Source organism: Hyperolius riggenbachi, chromosome 2, assembly GCF_040937935.1.
Source record: "Hyperolius riggenbachi isolate aHypRig1 chromosome 2, aHypRig1.pri, whole genome shotgun sequence".
NCBI lineage: Eukaryota > Metazoa > Chordata > Amphibia > Anura > Hyperoliidae > Hyperolius > Hyperolius riggenbachi.
The window spans coordinates 313,459,021-313,479,532 of record NC_090647.1 but is presented as its reverse complement, the minus strand read 5'-3'; the positions used below and the strand labels follow the sequence as shown (position 1 = coordinate 313,479,532).

The window sequence follows — 20,512 nt, the reverse complement described above, 5'->3', positions numbered from 1 at the left end:
AATAAAATTTGTAATCTTTTTTGGACATTTTTTGCATGTGGTGCTGTTTTTGGTCATATCCTTTCCTTGGTATATTGATACTTTTTATGACTTAGCACACAATTGCTGACACAGTTGTGCAGAAACACTCTCTCTTTATTGATTTAAGAATTGCCATCTCTTCTACATCTTTAGTGGCTCAAAATTTGTTTAACCACTTGAGGACCCACCCTTTACCCCCCCCCCCCCCCCTTAAGGACCAGCGCTGTTTTAGGTGATCTGTGCTGGGTGGGCTGTGCAGCCCCCAGCACAGATCAGGGTGCAGGCAGAGCGACCAGATCGCCCCCTTTTTTCCCCACTAGGGGGATGATGTGCTGGGGGGTCTGATCGCTCCTGCCTGATGGGTGTTGCGGGGGGGGGCACCTCAAAGCCCCCCTCCGCGGCGACATTCTCCCCCTCCCTCTCCTATCTGTCTCCTCTGGGGATCAGGGCTGCACAGGACGCTATCCGTCCTGTGCAGCCAGTGACAGGCTGTCCCCTGTCACTAGGCGGCGATCCCCGCCCGCTGATTGGCCGGGGATCGCCGATCTGCCTTTATTATTTCCGCTTGTGTTTACATTTAGCCTGCGAGCCGCCATCGGCGGCCCGCAGGCTATTCACGGAGCCCCCCGCCGTGAATTGACAGGAAGCAGCCGCTCGTGCGAGCGGCTGCTTCCTGATTAATCAGCCTGCAGCTGGCGACGCAGTACTGCGTCGCTGGTCCTGCAGCTGCCACTTTGCCGACGCGCGGTATGAGTGCGCGGTCGGCAAGTGGTTAAAGATGAATTCATACTATGCATCCTTACCACCACAACAGTGCTACTCATTGTCCCTGTAGGTCCGAGAAATTGGATAGTCCTTTATCATCTCACAAACAAACATTTGTTATTTAATCCTGAGCCAAGGGTAAAGATGAAATAACAAATAACTTTTGTGAGGGAGTCTGCTTCAGAGCACAGCTGATATAATTACAAAAATTCCAAAATTGAAAGCTGAGCTGAGATAATTTCCTCAGTTGAAATAGTAATTCTGATAATACAGTTACAGAGTAACACACCCTGATACTTTACAATGCTTATTTTAAGGAAGTTCAAATGTTTTATGTAACTGCACATGTAAGTAGAATGTTAAGAACAATTGTACTCTATAACTTCCCACCCATGTATGACTCTTTACACCTTATCAAAACTTGTAAACTAGTCTTGAGTCATAGTCATGCTGCAATTAGCTACGTTTCCAATAGTGCATACACAAGCACAATACTTACCCCATAGGGCTAAGTAGCCAACAGGGATCTAACTTGATCCTTCGGGTGACAGTTTGGAACCAAGTTCTGTAAAGACACATCACTAGCCTACAGACTAGTAACATGTCTGTTGCTATGGAAGAAGAGGAGGAATGACAGTGTGGTGCATGACAAGTCAGCTTCTGGTGGGCGTGGTGAGGAGGGCCCAATGGGTTCAGGCATCACTGTCACTAACACTGGTGGACACCTGTGCGCATGCTCTCGGCTTGAGGCGTCCATTAATAGAACAATTTTTAGTGAACGATCAGTAAGCTGATGGGCCCAGTTGATCCTAAACGATTATATTATCGATCATTTCCTTCAAGAAATTGAGATTGTCTCGCATGACAGATTTGTTTTATAGATATATAATCTTTTTTAAATCTGAAGGATCTTATCGAAAATATAACAGTTTGCTATTAATAAGCACCTTTAGAGGGTTCTGAATGACTTCTATATCCTTGTGTCATCTAGCACGTGTAGAAAGCTTTAGAGCTTTAGAGTGGCCCTAGAAAAGCAAGTGTCAAAGATCATATCAGGTGCGCCCCAGGTGATTTTTTTCCCCAGTCTTCTCAACTTTAATATGGGTAAATAGAAAAAAGATTCTGGTAGTTTAGGGCTGCATACAATCTATTAAGCTGCTCAGAGGCGGCCTTAGAGTACGCGGGGCCTAGGGCGATTGTCATACGCGGGGCCTAGAGCCATAGGTGTAGGTCATGTACCGTACCACCACGCTCACTGGCTTGTCCACCTCTAATGCAGTATCCCTTATTATTGTTTAAAAACAATTACGTTTGTTAAAAGCCACTAAGCCAACCAATATACTGGGGATGGGTACTAAGCTGGCTGGGGAGCTAAGGATAGGTAAAGGCTGGCTGGGGAACTTGGGATAGGTACAGGCTGGCTGGGGAGCTAGGGGTGTGTACTTGACTGTCTGGGGATGGGTGCTAGGTTGACTGGGGAGTGTGTCTGGATAGAGATACAAGGTTTGGAGACTAAAGTTTGTATCTCTAGCCAGACATGCTCCACAACCAGCCTAGTACCCATCCCCAACTCCTCTGTCAGCCTAGTACTCCTCCCCAGCTCCCCAGCCAGTCTAGTACCCATACCCAACTCCTCAGTCAGCCTAGAAACCATCCCCAGCTCTCCAAGGTAGCCTAGCATCCATCTCCAGCTCAAACAGAAGAACAGGGTTTTCAGTGCGAGCGCAGCAAGGCATGACTGCGGGCAGGGGCGCCTGCCTGAAAATAATTGTAATGCAGATATTATGCCCCTCACAGGTAAAATGCAGATATCATGTCCCCTATATATCAAATGCAGATATCATGCCCCACACAGATCAAATGCAGATATCATGCCCCACACAGATCAAATGCTGATATCATGCCCCTCACAGATCAAATGCAGATATCATGCCCCTCACAGATCAAATGCAGATATCATGCCCCTCACAGATCAAATGCAGATATCATGCCCCCCACAGAACCAAATGCAGATATCATGCCCCACACAGATCAAATGCAGATATCATGCCCCACACCGATCAAATGCAGATATCATGTCCCCACAGATCAAATGTAGATATCATGCCCCCCACAGAACCAAATGCAGATATCATGCCCCAGACAGATCAAATGCAGATATCATGTCCCCACAGATCAAATGCAGATATCATGCCCCTCACATAACCAAATGCAGATATCATGTCCCACAGATCAAATGCAGATATCATGCCCCACACAGATCAAATGTAGATATCATGCCCCTCACATAACCAAATGCAGATATCATGTCCCACAGATCAAATGCAGATATCATGCCCCTCACATAACCAAATGCAGATATCATGTCCCACAGATCAAATGCAGATATCATGCTCCCCACATAACCAAATGCAGATATCATGCCCCACAGATCAAATTCAGATATCATGCCCCCACAGTACCAAATGCAGATATCATGTCCCCACAGATCAAATACAGATAATGTTATACAGAATATGCTTTTCCACAAAACAAGCCTAGAGTGGAAACATCACACTATGGCTATGATAGTCATAGGACTAATAGCTTCTTTAAGGACAGTCAATTACTGACAACTCTATGCACTCTGTGCAGTGCTTCTATGATAATATGGGAGGACATTAGACTATGACTATGGCAGGATTAGATTGTGAGCTCCTCCGAGGACAGTCAGTGACATGATTATGTAATCTGTAAAGTGCTGCAGGAGATGTAAGGGCTATATAAATACATAATAATAATATGTAGGACATTAGACTATGACACTGGTAAGGATTAGACTGCGAGCTCCTCTAAGGACAGTCAGTGACATGGCTATGTACTCTGTAAAGTGCTGCAGAAGATGTCAGTGCTATATAAATACATAATAATAATATGGTAGGACATTAGACTATGACACTGGTAAGGATTAGACTGTGAGCTCCTCTGAGGACAGTCAGTGACATGATTATGTACTCTGTAAAGTGCTGCAGACGATGTCAGTGCTATATAAATACATGATAATAATATGGTAGGACATTTGACTGTGGAAGGATTAGATTGTGAGTTTCACAGGTACAGTACAGCTCTGTGAAGAGGAGCGGGGCCTGCTCAGATTTCCGACAAGCCCTTGTCAGAAATCTTTGGGTGTCCACAGCGACAGGGGACCAGAGAACACCATGGGAAGCCTCTATAGAAGGCTTCCTTCTTGTTAGGCAAGTGCTGTAAATCTTCAACATTCCAATGTGCTGTGCTGTGCTGATAGCTTACCGGAAACTGAAACTAGCAGATTTTCTGTGTGTGTTTCCTATATACATGAGTGGTCTCAGTGGGGAAGAGGGGATTTCTGGGACCACAGCATGATATTGATAAGCAGGCAGCTTATCAATATCATGCTATCAGTCATGTTTAGCCCCAGAAATCCCCTCATTTCCAACACCACACATGTATATAATAGAAAAACACTATTTTAAAATCAGTAAAAAAAAAAAAAAAAAAAAAGAGCAATGCAGCAGCATCAGCATGATTGTTAGATGCTCATCATTTATTGCTACTGCCGCAGCTGCTGCATCAGACACACAAACAGTGTGTGTGTCTCTCTGACCCATGTGCTGTCACCTCTTTTGTGCCCACCACGGATCCCTGGTAATTCTGCTGCTGCTGCCTGTGTCCTCAGAGCTGGCTGGCTGGCTGGCTGTGCCTGTCTCACACACACACACACACACACACACTCTCTGGTGTGTGCCCTCCTGCCTGTGTCCACTCACTGGCTGCAGCTCCTGCTCGAGTCTCTCTCTCTCTCTCTCTGTCTGGGGGAGTCAGGGGGACACAGCTACGCAGGGGAACATAGTCTCTCTGTCACCCTCATGCCTGGCAGAATGAGAGGGGCGGAGTTAGAGGCGGGGCCTCACAGAAATGGCAAACACTACTCTGGAGGCTGTTGGCTGCTGCTATGGGGAGGGGGCGGGTTTAGAGGCGGAGGCTGAAGCAGAGAGAAGTGTTGACTGCCTCTATTGGCCGGGAGCAGAGGGGGCGTGTATGGAGGCAGCGTCTGGCTCTCCTGAGCTCATAGCAACGCACAGAAGGTAATATCAGCAAATTCCCTATACTGTCTGACCGCGGGGCCTCCTTCAGACGCGTCTCCTGGCCCCCCCCAAAGGCCGCCTCTGAAGCTGCTTAAGGACTATTCTCTTTTGCTATGGAGGATGAATGACGGCACAGTGCATGATGTAGAAGCTTCGCCTAAGGATAAGAGCAGTAGACTGGGCCTACGCTCAGCCAAGCTGATCTCTCTGCGACGCATCGTTACTACCGTAACAGCACTAGATTCTTGCCCAGCTACTTCAGCTGAGAACACTCTAGTGCACAGGTGTCAAACTCCAGTCCTCGAGGGCCATATACATGCCAGTGTTTAGGATGGACAGGGAAATGGAGCAATGTATTCTACTTGATGAACCACACCTTTCCTGATTCAGTCCCGTCAATTGTGCCCAAAAATGTATGAGGACCTCAGCCCTTGAGGACTGGATTCCTGCTCTAGCAGTGTGTCTACCTGGCTTTTATTCTGGTCACCCTGCACATTAGTAAGTTGCTGTAGTACATCTCAAGCTATGATAATGATTCTATAAATGTTGGAACACTTCCAAGCTGGAGTTATGACATCTTTCGATGCACTACTTATTTGTCTTTGAGAATGTGTTACATTTTCACCATGTGTTTTTTTAAATAAAGTACTTTTTGAGGTGGACCTACCAGAGACAGATGTTGTTTTGTGTGAGCAGCCAATCACAACATTTTGGTGCCCTGACAAAGTCAATATTTACAAATGTAAGATGTTATATAACTGTAAGCAGAAAGAACACTTTGAATGGGATTGCAAGGATTCCTGGGTAAGTAGGATAGGTAGGATTAGTTGGCTACTGTAGACACTGCATTTATAATTTCATGCAACATACTAATGTCCTACATTAACCCACTGAGCCATTTCAACGGGAAAATTAACATAATGAAGCATAACATAATAAAGCATTAGATAACCTGAAAACAGCAGTAATGTCAGCTCCAACCATGGACCCTTCCTGTAAATCCTCCCATACTATTATCACCTCTTACCATGGCAATAATAGAGCAGGTCCACAGAGTCTGATTTACAAAGCCCCAGAAAAGCCAAGCACAATCCTTCTCCTTGTACCCACAGTAGTATGTGTGCATTTCAGGAATTGCAATGGGACCTAGGTCGTGTAGGGATTTGAATGTTAGCATGCCAATTTTGATGAGGGTCTACATTTTATGGGTAGCCAGTAGAGTGAGCAAAGGATTGGTCTTATGTGGCAATGGTGGGGTTGGCTTGTTAACAGTCTTGCAGCAGCATTCTGCACTAGATGCAGGCAGTGTAGGACTTTATTTTGAAAGCCTGCATAGAAGGCGTTGCAGTAGTCCAGCTGTGATGTAATGAAGGCGTAAGCTAGGAGTGGAAGATCCTCGGAAGGAATGAGGTGCTTATATTTTTGCAATATTCTTTAGATGAAAGAAGAAATGTTTGACAACAGCTGAAATTTTATTCCTTAAGTTCAATTTCTCACCAATCAGTATACCCAAGCTGCGCACAGTGGTGAAGTTAGTAAGGTCTGTATTCCCTACCCTCTGATGACAAGACCCTCAATGTTGTCAGCATTTAGTTTAAGACAGATGTCATTCATGCACTTCTGGGTGTCAGACTGTGTAAGACAATAGACAATTTCTATAGATATTGGGGGTTAGAACATTTTAGCCATCATCATGGCTTTACATGGCATATTTTCACATATACATAAACAATATACACTATAAGAAGTAACTTTATAATTAATGATTTTAAAGCATAATATGTCTTTCTATAAAATGTCAGAAGTGTTTTCCTTTTTCTTTTGTTTAAATGAAAACCTGTCAAAGCAAATGTAATAATATGAGTGAGGTAAAATAACCTATATCCAACTATGATTTCATAGGCCCCCGGTGGTGGATACAAAATGTTCCTAATATCAAACCATTTTTAGAAAAAAAAATCTAGTCGAAGTAATTTCCTCCAGTGTTTTCCAACCTTAATAAAGAAATCTGTAGAAGTGGATATGCAGGACACAGAGGCACTTATACCATGAAAGATGGATATGTGCAGGAAACAGGAATATACAACACCAAATAAGGTTTTAGGCAATGGGTTCAATTTCAATTGTTTAGCTCTAAGGAAACAAACCCATTCTCTTCTTTTTATTACACTGTAGTTTCCTTTCATCAGAATTATAAAAAATAATTTTCAAGAAAAAATTAAAAAACAAAGCACTACAAATAAAATGATCTCTAATATGACATTTTCGGATAATATATAGATTTAAGTACACACTAAAAATGACTAGCAATACTGAAGATGACACACCTGTACACCTATGGATGGGCGCCATTTCCTCTGCCGTGCAACATTTTTTAGCTCTTCCCTTAGTGGTAGGGCTTTGCTGATCACAGTGGAAGGTTTGGGTGAAGCTCTCTGCTGAACAGTTGCCAGATCCAAAGACAAATTCCTAGGCTTGGTTCCCTCCAGACTCTCACTAGAGTTACAGTGGACCTTGACATCCTTGGACCAAGGTAACCGCGTTGGCTCATTGTGCAGAAAGGTTTCATGGGTTGATTCTGTGCTACTTTGGGCTGTAACGGAGATGAGAGGCTTGGAAAGGAGCCTTGGTGGTATTGGTGGTGGAGCTTTACGATAACTGAAAGCTGCAACAAAATACACTTAAACTGTTAAATCAGATATATGCTGATTTTGTAAGAAATGCTAAAAAAAGATGCAAGATATGTACTAAAGCAACCGTTAGTTAAAGAGGAACTGTAACCGCTTTCCCCATGAAAATTTTTTACCTTTTCTCAAATAGATCATCAGAGGAGTCTGTATGGCTGGTATTCTGATAAAACCTCTTTCACAGTGTGATGTTAGCACCTAGGAAATTACATCACACTGTAGGAACATTATTGCATTGTAGGGAAATTACAGTAGTTTTCAACTGCCAAGCAATCAGTATCTCCCTTTGTGCATATGTATATCTATAAAAAAACAACTTTTTATCCGATCGCATTGTTCGTGGGTGTGGTTATAGAAAATGGCAGTTGGTGCTGTCTGTTTTTTTGTCATGTATACCAGTAGTAAAAATGATTACGTGCAGACTGATTGTGGATCAAACAACATGAACAAATTACTTAGGGAATAGCAATAATTTCTTGATCTATCTATTCTATTTTTTAACTTCTCACTTTGCAAGGTATTGATTTATTTTTTCCCCTTTTCACAACAGTTCCTCTTTAACTGAAAAAAATAAGAACTACACTTCTAGATGTTGCTTCACAGAAGTCTGCAAAAGTAAAGAGGAACTGTAGGGAGAGGATTTTATTTCTTACAAAACAAAAGAAAAGGTTATAGAGGAAAAGAAAAGGAGATAATCAAAAAGAAAAAAACTTGCCCTGTCAGTGTGGTGGAGAAAAAAATGCCTCCCTAGCATGGGAGGAATCATGTTTACTACTGGCAAACAGAGCTAAAGGGGGTTTCTTTCCCTTTAGTTGAAAACACGCTTCTTTTTGGCACTCAGCTTCTCTAGCAATTTCTCTGTATCCTTTCCCCCTACCCCCCATAAGAATGCTCACAGGCTCAGATACCGTACCCAGTGATTTGAGAGTGTGCCTGAAAAGGGCGTGTAGAGAGGACAAACCATGCATCTGGGCTCAGTTGGAGCTTTTAATAGGGATTATGGCATCAAGACAGAGGGGAAGTCGGAAAAGCTGAGAGGTCACAGAGTTTATGGGGCACAGAAGAAGCCTCAGGGACGCCCACATGTATTTTTAGTTCTTAATACCCTTTATTTTTGATAAAAATGCTATGGAGAGGGGCTGGTTGTGCTGACAAAGATGAATGTCTCAGTTTGCTTGGACATCTCTGTGTGTTCAGTTAACTGTGTGCATTCAGTTAGAAGCAATATATTATATATACATATACAATAAATGGCTGTCCATCCCTAATGCTATGCTTTCTGGGTGTTGCAAGTCTGTTCTGCTCAGACAAGTGATGCAGCAGAGGAAGAAGGAGCACCCATTTTGAGTCTTCACTGAATAAATACAGCACAGTACTTCTGCAGCAATACCAATCCAACGTTGCTTAAAAGCCGTCATATATTCAGTGTTGTCACATGAAAAGATGTAATAAAATATTTACAAAAGATGTGAGAGGTGTACTTTTGTGAGATACCATACATAAATGTGATTACTCAGCTGTTTCTCATGTACTGTAGTTACTGTATGTCTCTTGCTGTCTGATGTTTTCTGTTGCTTATGATGTTTAGTTCCAGCTTGATTTTAACTTCCTTTGAACACTTGCCTTGTAATTTCTTCATTAGGTCTAAACCATGTGTACACCAGTAGACAAATCATATGCTAAGTGAGATTCCAGCCAAACATTTTTTGGGGGTTTGAAAGGTGTAGAAAGAAAGGTTTTAGCATGTCTTGCAGTTTTACAGAAATCGCTTTATACACTTTCAGGACATCTTAAGTCACTTCTTGTTCAACTAACTAACTTTAGGGGACCCTGAGAGAATCCCCGTAGACTAGCCCTGAACACTGCAGAAACCCATGAATATCTCCCCTGATGGAGTCATTAAATGAAATTAAAATTACAGAGTCCTGTACCAGCAAATTAATCTCATGAATTCTGTAATAAATGTAGCAAAAAGCTCTATACTTACCTCGTACGAGCCGCTGGGGTGCTGGAGTTCCCTCTCCGGCGGCCATCTTTCCTAGGCGCTAAGCCCTGTTTCTGCCTCTTGATGGATGAGGATTTCTAGCTGAGGAAAAAAAACTTGTGCCGGCACACCATCTGCCGATGGCATAATATAATATTCAATCCATAATTAGTAAATTGAATGATTCTGTATTTATTTAAATTACCTGCTTTATTGGAATCATTGTCCTACTGCCCACTAGCTTTGCTTGCTGAGCTGGGGGCTTGGTCTTGCTTTGCTTGGACAGCTTTTTATTCTACCACTATGTGCACTTGGCTAGTGGAGATCGCACACCAGGACCCTCGCCCGCTTGCTACGCTCACTGGGCTTGGGGCTGGAAACTCAGATTAGTGCAACTAATAAAACAGGTAATTTAAATAATTAAAATTTTTAAATGTAAAAAATAATACAAATTAATAATTGAATTTCCTCCTATGGTGTGCCACCAGTAGATAGTGTGCTGGAACAACTTTTCTTTTTTTTTCAGCTAGAAGACCTCCAATCAGGAGGCAGAAACAGGGCAGAGTGAAGAGGGAAGATGACCGTCGGATAGAGAACTCCAGCACTAATGCAGCTCACACGTAGTAAGTATCAGGATATTTGCAACTTTACCGAACTCCTTAGATACATTTGTTGGTTGCAGGGTTCTGCAATTTTTATTTCATTTAATGGCTCCACCAGAGAGATATTCGTTGGTTTCTCCATTGTGCATAGCTAATATATGGTGTTCCCCTAAATAGACTAGCGCCAAAATCTCCCAATCAGATGGAACAACTGCAAATGGTTCTAACTTTTTTGATTTACCCCCACCCCCTCCTTTATCTTCACAAGAAAATGTGTCTAGTGTTACAGTTTAAAGTGATAGTGTAACCAAGGATATTTAACCACTTGACCACTGAGGGCTTTTTTCGCTTCTGGACCAGAGCAATTTTCACCTTTCAGCGCTCCTCCTTTAATTCACCAATAACTTAATCACTAGTAATCACAACAAAATTATCTATATCTTGTTTTTTTTCACCACCAATTAGGCTTTCTTTGAGTGGTACATTATGCTAATAATTTTTTTTATTCTAAATGCATTTTAATGGGAATAATAAGGAAAAAAATGGAAAAAAGCATTATTTCTTGTTTTTGGCCATTTCTTGTCTTGTTTTGGCCATTATAGTTTTAAAATAAAATGTTCTACTTTGGGAAAAACCCACACAATCGATTTGCCCATTTGTCCCAGTTATTGCAATGTTTCACATATTTTCCTAGTACAATGTATGGTGCCAATATTTTATTTGAAAATAAAGGTGCATTTTTTCAGTTTTGCATCCATCACTATTTACAAGCCCATAATTAAAAAAAATAGCAATAATATACCCTCTTGATGTAATATTAACCACTTAAGCCAATCTGGACGGATATATTTGTCCAAAAATCGCCACTCAAAGGCAATCTGGACTAATATATCTGTCCAGCAGTGTTGCTGCCCTTGTGCACGCATATCTGCATGTAGGTGGCTCGTTACCCACTGCTATTACAGGGGATTTATTGCTGAAAAGGAACCAGTGTTCCCCTGAGGCAAACGATTCCCTGCAAATGAATCAAATGCCTCCTATCAGGAGGTATTTGATTCATGAAAGGAAATGTGTAAAAAAAAAAAGATCTTGCACTCCCTGGTATCTTTCAGGAGAGTGCTTAGCGCCACCTAGTGGCCTAAAAGTAAAATTAAAGTACAAATGAAAAAAAAAAAAAAAATACACACTAAATAAAAACTGATTGACTCCCCACCCTGCCCAAATTAACTAAAAAAAAACAAACAAAAACACACGTTTCAAAAAGAATTAAAAAAAAATTACAGTTTAAAAAAAATACATAAATCGTTACCTTAGGGACTAAACTTTTTAATATGTACTTTGTGAAGGTATATTACTATATACCTTATTACCTTTAGCCTATATGGGCTTGTAATTAGTAATGGATGCAAAACTGAAAAAATGCACCTTTATTTCTAAATAAAGTATTTGTCTATTCTTAACGTCACCAGAATTTGCACCACTGAAGTTACTATGACCAGTGCTAGAATTATAGGGTAAGGTGGAAACCATTTGGCTTGTGTCTGATGTTTGCTTCTCTGGACTTGCGCCTTCACCTCTTATTAGCAGATAGGACCTAGTGCACTAGCCAATCCTCTGTCAGCATGAATATGTACAACGTGCTGCCTTCTGATTTGCTGTTTGGATCTGGTTATCAGAATTCATTTTTGCTGACAGCTGAGAAGATGCAGCCTGCTGAAGAAGAAACAAAGGCACATTTCCATTGCCTCCACTATATTCAAAGGACACCATGACAGTATTACTTATAACTGAAAACAATGTCACATATTCATCTTCACTGTGGCAATTATAACATGAAATAACTTCTATAACATGCACAATTGTCATAACGGTGTAGTATACTTAGGAGCTCATGCCAAATATGACGACATGGCATGAGGGCTGCAGATGAGGTTGGCAGCATGGCATCATTATGGAAGTACTGCATTACTATAGTAACAAGGCATTTCTGTGATGATCTTTATACTGTAGATTAGTACAAATGTGGATGTTAGTAAAAAATCTGAAACACACATAGGATTAAACATATGTGTACTGTTTTATTAGTAATTTATATTCAATTGTTCATTAAACTGAAGAGTTTGTGCTAATGACTATTTTCTGACAGGGACTTTGTTATGTCTATCAGTGCACACAGATGGACAATAATAATGTACTATGGACTCGTTAGAAGAGAAATGTGTTTCTGTATTTTCTTCCCTGTTGATTAGGAATCCATCTTGTCTGCCGTATGTTTTTGTCATCTGGGTCTGCACATTTATACAATCATGTTTCCTGAACATAATGAAAAGCCATTGTCCTCATTATAGTTATATGGACCTCCCACTGAGATGCGCTGTGCTTCAGACAATATCTGGCCATGGTTTGACTATTATCTCCAGTCTACACAGCTATCCTATACATACATGGGAGCTCTCTGCTGAGCAGCATGCACTGCTCTATGGAGAGGGAGAAAATAAAGAGATAAGCAGGAGGCCTTTTGCTGCTAGAGACTGTAATAGCAGTTGGCCAAAAAGATCCAACATGACAAACTACAGAATAGGTAGCTGCAGAGGACAGGACGCTCCCATCAATACAGAGCAGGATCATCCACCAGGCAACCTAGGCAAGTGCTTGGGGCCCAGTGGGCATCAAGGGGCCCACATGCAACCTTCTTTGATCTCTCTTAACTTCAACTTACCAAAAAAACCACAATGGGCCCCCAAATCTGCTACCTTGCCTAGGGACCCATTACATCTTAATCCATCTCTGCATAAATATAAGGGATCGTCATGCAAAATGACAACAAACTGATGTATTGGACAAAAGGGTTTTATGTCTGTATGTAGCTGTAAATGGCTACGTAATTGTGTTAATATAAGATATATGTGGTGCGAGCTATCCCCCATGCCCTTTTTTTCTGATAATATGAAAACAGAACAAATATCAGATGGAAATAAAGGAATCATGTCTGTGCCTGGAGAGCCATAACTTCACTGCTTACCAGAAGGTGTTTTTTTTTTTGACAAATCATGCAAATCCAGCACCTGGCTTCACCTGCTAGTGTTACCAGACTGCCTGGTCCATGAACTTCTACTAGCCACCAGCAGGTATCTGCATTACATAGACTTCAGGTGCCCATCAATGATACAATCTTGCTAGTACAATATTACCAAATCTATGCAGTAGAAGGGGAAACTGAGTGGATATGCTTTGAATCAATACTTTAGGGAGTCCCTCATATTACATACAGTAGAAGTGGCAAGATTGCATGTTAAAATCAAGAATGCATCATTAGTAGGCACCTTATGTTATGCAGATACCTGTGAACTCCCCATTCAAGGTCCGTCCTTTCCTGGGATGCTATCACAATTTGGATCAGTTTGCCTTGATCACTGCTATACTACCCTTGCTGTTGACCCTGATTTCCGGTTCTCTGTGTCTTGACCATTATTCTGATTCTGCTGTTCTGCCTGACTGATATATTTTTGTTGTATATTTGTATGTGTGTAATGGTGCCTATACATAGTACAATTTTTTCATTTTTTTTTTTATTAGATAATTTTGTTAGCTCATTCTGTTAGATCAACATGTCCGATTGGATTTTTATTAAAAAAAAAAACAAAAAACAGGATAATCGTATGTTTTTCTCGATCGAAAAAAGGATTATTTTTGATTTTCATTCGATTCAATCATTTTGTTTGAATAAATAGGAAAATTGACTTTTTTATTGTACCATTTGCATATATGGGCACCATTAGTTAGATAGGTGATTATATCATGAGTGCTGGCATCACTGTAGATGATAGTTATTGCATTATGTTTTACTTGAATAGCTGCCCCTGTCTTATTAAATACTTGTTTGCACTATTTTTCTGTGGTCTCACATCTCAGTAAACATTCCTCTTTCTGTTCACCAGCCTCACTACCTGACAAGAGACATCAGTATGAAAAGATTTGCTTCTTCACTGTCTTCTCTCAGTTTACTTCCCCCTAAGTGTGTGAGATGAATTAGTGACAGTCAGCAATGTGTACTTTGTAGATAGATCTGTATGTCAGTTTGTGGCATGAAACTGAAGCAGCAATCATTCATCTCTACCAAACCCTGTTCATGACCTTTAATAATAATTAAAAAAAAAACAATGTGGAGCACTCAACAGCAATAATGCTACCATAGAAGATGACCCAGCAGGGCAGGGGCCTACTAGTGGAGAAATGCTAGTCAGGGTATAGCTGAGCACACTCAATCATATTCTTGTTCATTTAAACGTTTATGCCTTCCCCCATATTCATAGGCAGATTACGGTCCTCAAAGGTTGTACGCATCGTTTTCCACTGGATCCTAAGTACACTGAATGCAAAGTAACAGCTATAATGGGCATGTGTACTACTGTGACAAACCTAGGGAATGGTGATGTGGTCATGTGAGATTTGTGGGCATCATGTCTACATCCCTATCTAAATGAATGTGGTGTTCCTTACAGCTCACAGGGGTTAAGGCACTGGAATTTCAAATGACAAAACAAGGTGTATTTACTGTGACTGATCATTATGGATAACATTAATTGGATTGCTTAATGTGTGGAACATGACATAATTTGCAATGGACAAAGTTCTATGTACTGCACATTTTATTTTATTTATTTATTTAGTTAAGTATTTACATAGCGCTGACATATTACGCAGCGCTGTACAGAGTATATTGTCTTGTCACTAACTGTCCCTCAGAGGGCCTCACAATCTAGCCTTTACCATAGTGCACATAATCCATTTTTACATTATTAATAATCCATTATCTTGCTAGCTGGGTTTAAAAATGGTCTTCCCATGCCAAACACAAAAGTGCCAATTGCCCAAGAGAACAACAAATCTGTGAGCTGTCAAGGCTCCTTCCACTTTCCATCTCTCATGTAGTTACAGTAGTCAAAGAGAACCTAGGACAGGGTAGCAGCTTGTCTTTCTTTGCGAGAACACTGCCAATCACCTCACCCCCCGACTCCCTCTGCTGTTGAGGAAATAACTTTGTGGTCAGTACTGAAGCTACAGCCCAGCAGAGTCTCAACTTATGCCTGTCAGTTCCTCTCTGCTTAGTGTGTAAGACATTTACCCTTCCCACATACTCCAAAGTGTCTTCATAAAATGGTTTAAATAAAGGAACAGTGAGAATTAGTTTCTTATTGCAGCACGGCCACCATTAGGGTGGGACAACTAACACTAGAGTGAGAGGACCGTGGCCCCTTCCCCAACACGCTGGCATTAAAAGATACCTTAGTAGAAAATAAAATGAAAAACAGGGGAGCAGGCATGTTTAGTGGGCGCTCCTCAGGTCCACCGCTCCCCTGTTCTCCTCCGTCCCCCTCCATTAGTCACAAGCATGAACGCATATAAGGATAAACTTCGCCCAGCAGCTTTTGCGCAGTAAGCCGCAACCACCCCTACCCAAAAATAAGTTCAGGGGGTCGCTACTGACTAATGGAGGGGGACAGAGGAGAACAGGGGGAGTGGTGGGCATGAGAAAAGCCCACTGAACATGCCTGCTCTCCCCATTTTTCATTTTATTTTCCACTAAGGTATCCTTAATCCTATGAAAGCACTTATTGGTGGGCATGTGGTGGGCTGGCTAGTGGGCAGGCACAGCAACCAGTAGGTGGGCCTGGGAGGGGCCCATGCCTGATGATGTGTGAGGGAAAATTTCCGATGCAGGTAGACATGAAAGGTAAACATGGCTTTTATAAATACATTAGACAGGTTGTGAAAAGGGCTTAATGTGGATCTGAGATAAACTTTTACTCATTACATAGTTGTCTTCCTTTCATATAGTTTATAAGGCATTCCTCAAGGCAAATACTTTTTTTTTGTTTTAATACCCAAATTCCCTATAAACTAAATAAGCCTCACCCACAGCTCCTTTTGTGCCTCGGCACTCTTACAGCAATGTAGCAAGGGCTTATGGGAGCTCAGTCTGGGCAAGAGGAGGGGTGCTACTAGCCATAGATTTCAGAGGCAGAGGGGAGGAGGAAAGGGGATTGAGCTGAGGGCTGGAGATGCTATCAGCTTGCCTGTGTAATTTGACAAGCAGAACATGGCTGCTGTCATTGTATCACAGGAAAAAATAATCATATACGGTTGAAGCTGTTTGCAGCTAGATTTGCTGTGCAAACTATCTGCATTTTAGATGAGATATATAGACAAGTTACGTGTTATAGTTCATTTTTCACCTCGGATCCGGTTTAATGCTTTAGTACACACAGGCATGGCGAAAGTAAACAGAAACATGATACAATTCTGCTGATCTGTAGCTGCGGTGCTGGCCACAGAGTTAATTTCTTAGCAGCAGAGGGAGGAAATGGGTGAGATCAGCTGACGGCTCTGTGCTGAACAGTGAGTGCTGTTCACTAAGTGGTGAACACCCACTCCCCTGGCAGCTGCCGTTTTATGAAGGGATCCCTGGGTGACATGCTCTAGTTTTCCATAGGTAATTTCTCTGGTATGGTTCCAATGGTTGTGGAGTAAAACAGGTCTTAGTCTTTTTAGCACTGACGGCCCAGCAAAAACATCCCTGATGTTAAATATTGGTGCTTCATGAAAATTAACATTTTTACCTTTACCTTTTGTGTATAAATAAATACAACTGAAAAACATTAGTTTACGACTGAGAACATTTTGGAGAGGACAGACTTGTTTCTATCTTGCACATATCTGTCCTGCTGGTGAATCAACATGGTTAAATTCATATGTCCCAGAAACATGTAAATGTAAGCAGCAGAGTACGGTTAAGCATATGGGACAGCAGTAATTGTGCTGGTTTCATTGCTGCTTGCACTAGCAGTCTGCATTCTATAATTACACCGTAGGCTCTAAATGCTTAATGGACACAAACAATGGGGTGGCTCTTCCAGCTCACAAAGTACATGCACTGACTTTAAAAAGCTGTTGTGTCCTGAGAGACTGCAAATAATCTGAACTGAACAGGAGCTAGACTGTCCATTAAAGTAATGTGGATCGTCCAGCTCGATTGTTAAAACATTCTGTAGCAAGGTTTTCTTTTTCTTAAGGGACATAACGGTATGAATTAGCAGAAAGGAATACAGCCTTAACTATTGAAAAACTGTATAATCCAGTTGCACATTACAGCATTTCTAGATGGTTCCTAGCTGCACACCGATCAGGGAAATTTCTGCTTTGAGACCACATGCACCAGATGTTGTTGCCTCTGTAAGATCTGCTAGCTCAATAAGCTCAAAGCACCACAAGACTGCAAATAAAGCAAGTTGAAAGCACAATTCCAGGAAAGAAGAGTGGAGATCTTTCCAACAGAGATAGAGACAGCAACAAGCAAAATATTCTTTGTACAGCATAGATTGGTTAAAATGACTGCTCATTTTCATTGCTGTCATTTCCTATTCTGTTCCATATCAAAGCTGAAAAAACTCGATGTATGTTTGGAACCAATAGTTCAGTTTTTTTTTTACCTTGGGACTCCCTATATTGTTGGTTACTTTGCATCACATGATGCAGAGATTCTGGTGTGGTGAACACATCATAATCAGAACCTTCGTTCCATTCGCAATATGCAGAAAAATCTTTAATCCAAGTTATTACCCCCTCCAAAAACCCTGCAGATGTCAGGGAAGGAATAGGTGGGGGGTGGTTAGAAATAGGTGGTGGTGGTGGTTGGGGGGGGGGGGGGGGGGTTCGTGTAAAGCATAGATGCAGGGATGTTAGTCTTAGGCATTTATAGAGGAGGGTTAGTGTTAGGTGTAGGTGTGGGATGGTTAGGGTTAGAAATAGGTGTGGGGGGGTTAGTGTTAAGCATAGATATGGGAAGGTTAGTGTTAGGCATAGACAGGGGCAGTCAGTGTTAACCATAGATAGGGGAGGGTTAGTGTTAGGAGTAGTTGGGGATTGTTAGGGTTAAGTATAGATAGCGTGAGGTTCAAGTGAGAGTTAGTATTTTTATCTCTCTCCTGACATAAAACTCACAAATGCAGCTTCAAATGTTTGGAAATACTGTACTGTATTATGTGTCTTAGTCACTGTGGTGACTGTGATGGACTGACCTAAGAGCCATTCAATAATTTCACAGTCCTGTTCCCTATCACAGTCACTTGGCAGTGATATCACTGAGGGGAGTAAAGCCATTTCTTTAAAGCATGATTGTAGTCTGCTACATCATGAAATATTATTACTGCCTGCATAGTTAACCTACATGTCTTCATCCCATATGCCATTTGTGTAAAAGACTCAGCCTCCTGCCACCCCAAACTTCTCTGCAGTTCACAGGTGGTACCAGCCACTTAAAGTGTCCTCTATACCCAGATCAGTCACTGTGAGCAGAATGGATTAAGATGAAATGGGGCCCTAGGCAAGATAGCAGGCAAGCTGATGGCCATCTTGCTTTGATTTGGCGATATGGTGGGGCTAGCATCCATCAGGCCCCTAGACACTCCAGGCGCTAGGGAACTGCCTAGAATCACCCTGTGGATGATCTAACTGTTAGCAGCATGTGGGAAAATAAAAATCATTCTGTTGTTTAGGATCAGTGTCAGCTAGAAGTTTCCTTTTCTACTTGGCAAACTAGTCTATCCCTCTTATCTGTACATCAAAGAGAAAGCTCCTGACATCAGGAAAAAGTACAATGTAGGTACAATTATGTGATAAAGCTTCAGAGGAGAGTGCAAGTAAGCACCGTAACTGTATCTTTAACTTTCATGTTTTTAAAAGTGGATTCTGCTCTTAGATGTTATACTGATGTGGCTCATCTATTGGATTACTAACAACTAATAGTTCTACAATGGTGCTGTTTTAAACAGACTATGTTCCTGAGGTGGTTAAAGGCTCCTAAAATAGTAACCTGATTTATTTTTTCTCAGCCTACAAATTCAATTTTAATTATTCATGTAATTAACCTGTAATTATTTTGTTTATATATAGTCATTCTCATTTTGCATTAATTGCCTTCAAGAACATACGTGATACATAATGGCATCCAATATAATAACAATAAAATTATTGTATGTGTGTTTTTAAAATGCCATGTTTAATAAAAAAAATAATCTTTTTTGTCTACGAGAAAGACGCACATTTTCATATTCCTGAAAAAAGAGGAAAACGACCAGTTCTCCATTATTTATGGTCACTGAGATTCAGTAAATTGCAACATGGCTAGGAAGTTGCCTCCACCTGTGCAGGGGATAAATCAGGCAACTTATCCAACAGTGGTGGTAACACTACATAGCACGATTCTCTCTATTTTCAGTAGACGACCAATAGCATACAGGAGAACACAATAATGTAGCATGAATGCTATATCTGTCTGAGGAGAGTCACATGAACAGTTGATTAGCCACTGAGAATCATGGCAAGGGAAAAGGGTCATTTAGTCATTTTCAGAAATAACATGATTGACAAATGACTTATCTACATAAATGTAGGTATTAGTCTGTTGATATTAAAATAAAAAGTAAATATGTATAGTGTGCTGAAAGCATGCGCATACTGTAATTCTACCTTCATTCTGGTAGATCAATTGGCAGGATCCCATTACTACCATGTATTGTAGTAAATTATATGGTCACTATAAAATACAGTTCCTAAAGTTCTGTTGTAGTTTTAATCAAAAGGGTGCTGATATACATGTAATCTGATGGAATTCCTAGGCTATAACTGCATACGTTTTTTAACTGTCCTGAAGTAAAACAAATTATTTTCATTGTATTCTGCATAATGGTGTTTTGACCCTGTCATACTAAAGATTCATTTAAGTGGCACCATCTATTTTTGGTTAAAGCACTCAGAACTAATTATATTAAAGAGTGTTGAAGGTGTGCAGTGTCATGCAAAGATTGCACCACCAGTGATAGGAAGAACCCCATGGTGTGGGAAGGGCAACACAGACCGGAAAGGACTGGCAAGACGAACTTAAAGGAAGGATTGGCAGGACACACTAAGTAGACAGCAGCAAAGCAGGTGCGATCAGCGCCGGCCATGTAGAGTGTGACTTGGACACTAGTGCTATAGTCCGTGCCCCGCGCACAAGTAATTCGGAGTTCTGGTGATCTCCAGACCCCAAATTAAACTTCCTCAAAGTTTCTACAACACGGAGAGGGAATATAATTAATGCTGCAAGGAATTTGAGTGGCAGCAGGGTGAGCCATCACTCGGCTCACCCTGTGCTCAGCTCACCAGCAGCGTATACATATGTACGCGACAGGAGTGACTGAAAACATAGACTGGATTGAAGGGCTGGCAGGATGGACTGGAAGGACAGGAGGGACTGGCAGGAAGGATTGGAAAGGAATGGCAGAATGGACTTAAAGACGGGAGGAACTG

General features: G+C 41.4%; 1 protein-coding gene across 17 annotated transcripts in view; it reads right to left on the bottom strand.

Annotated features, from left to right (window-relative positions):
• Nucleotides 1-20,512, bottom strand: part of DLGAP3 (DLG associated protein 3) — a 541,562-nt gene that overhangs the window by 63,882 nt on the left and 457,168 nt on the right. For all 17 annotated transcript variants that reach the window (XM_068269136.1, XM_068269138.1, XM_068269122.1 and 14 more), the window contains one exon: nucleotides 7,217-7,554. In XM_068269136.1, the coding sequence (XP_068125237.1) occupies nucleotides 7,217-7,554 (338 nt within the window). The remainder of the gene's footprint in view (nucleotides 1-7,216; nucleotides 7,555-20,512) is intronic.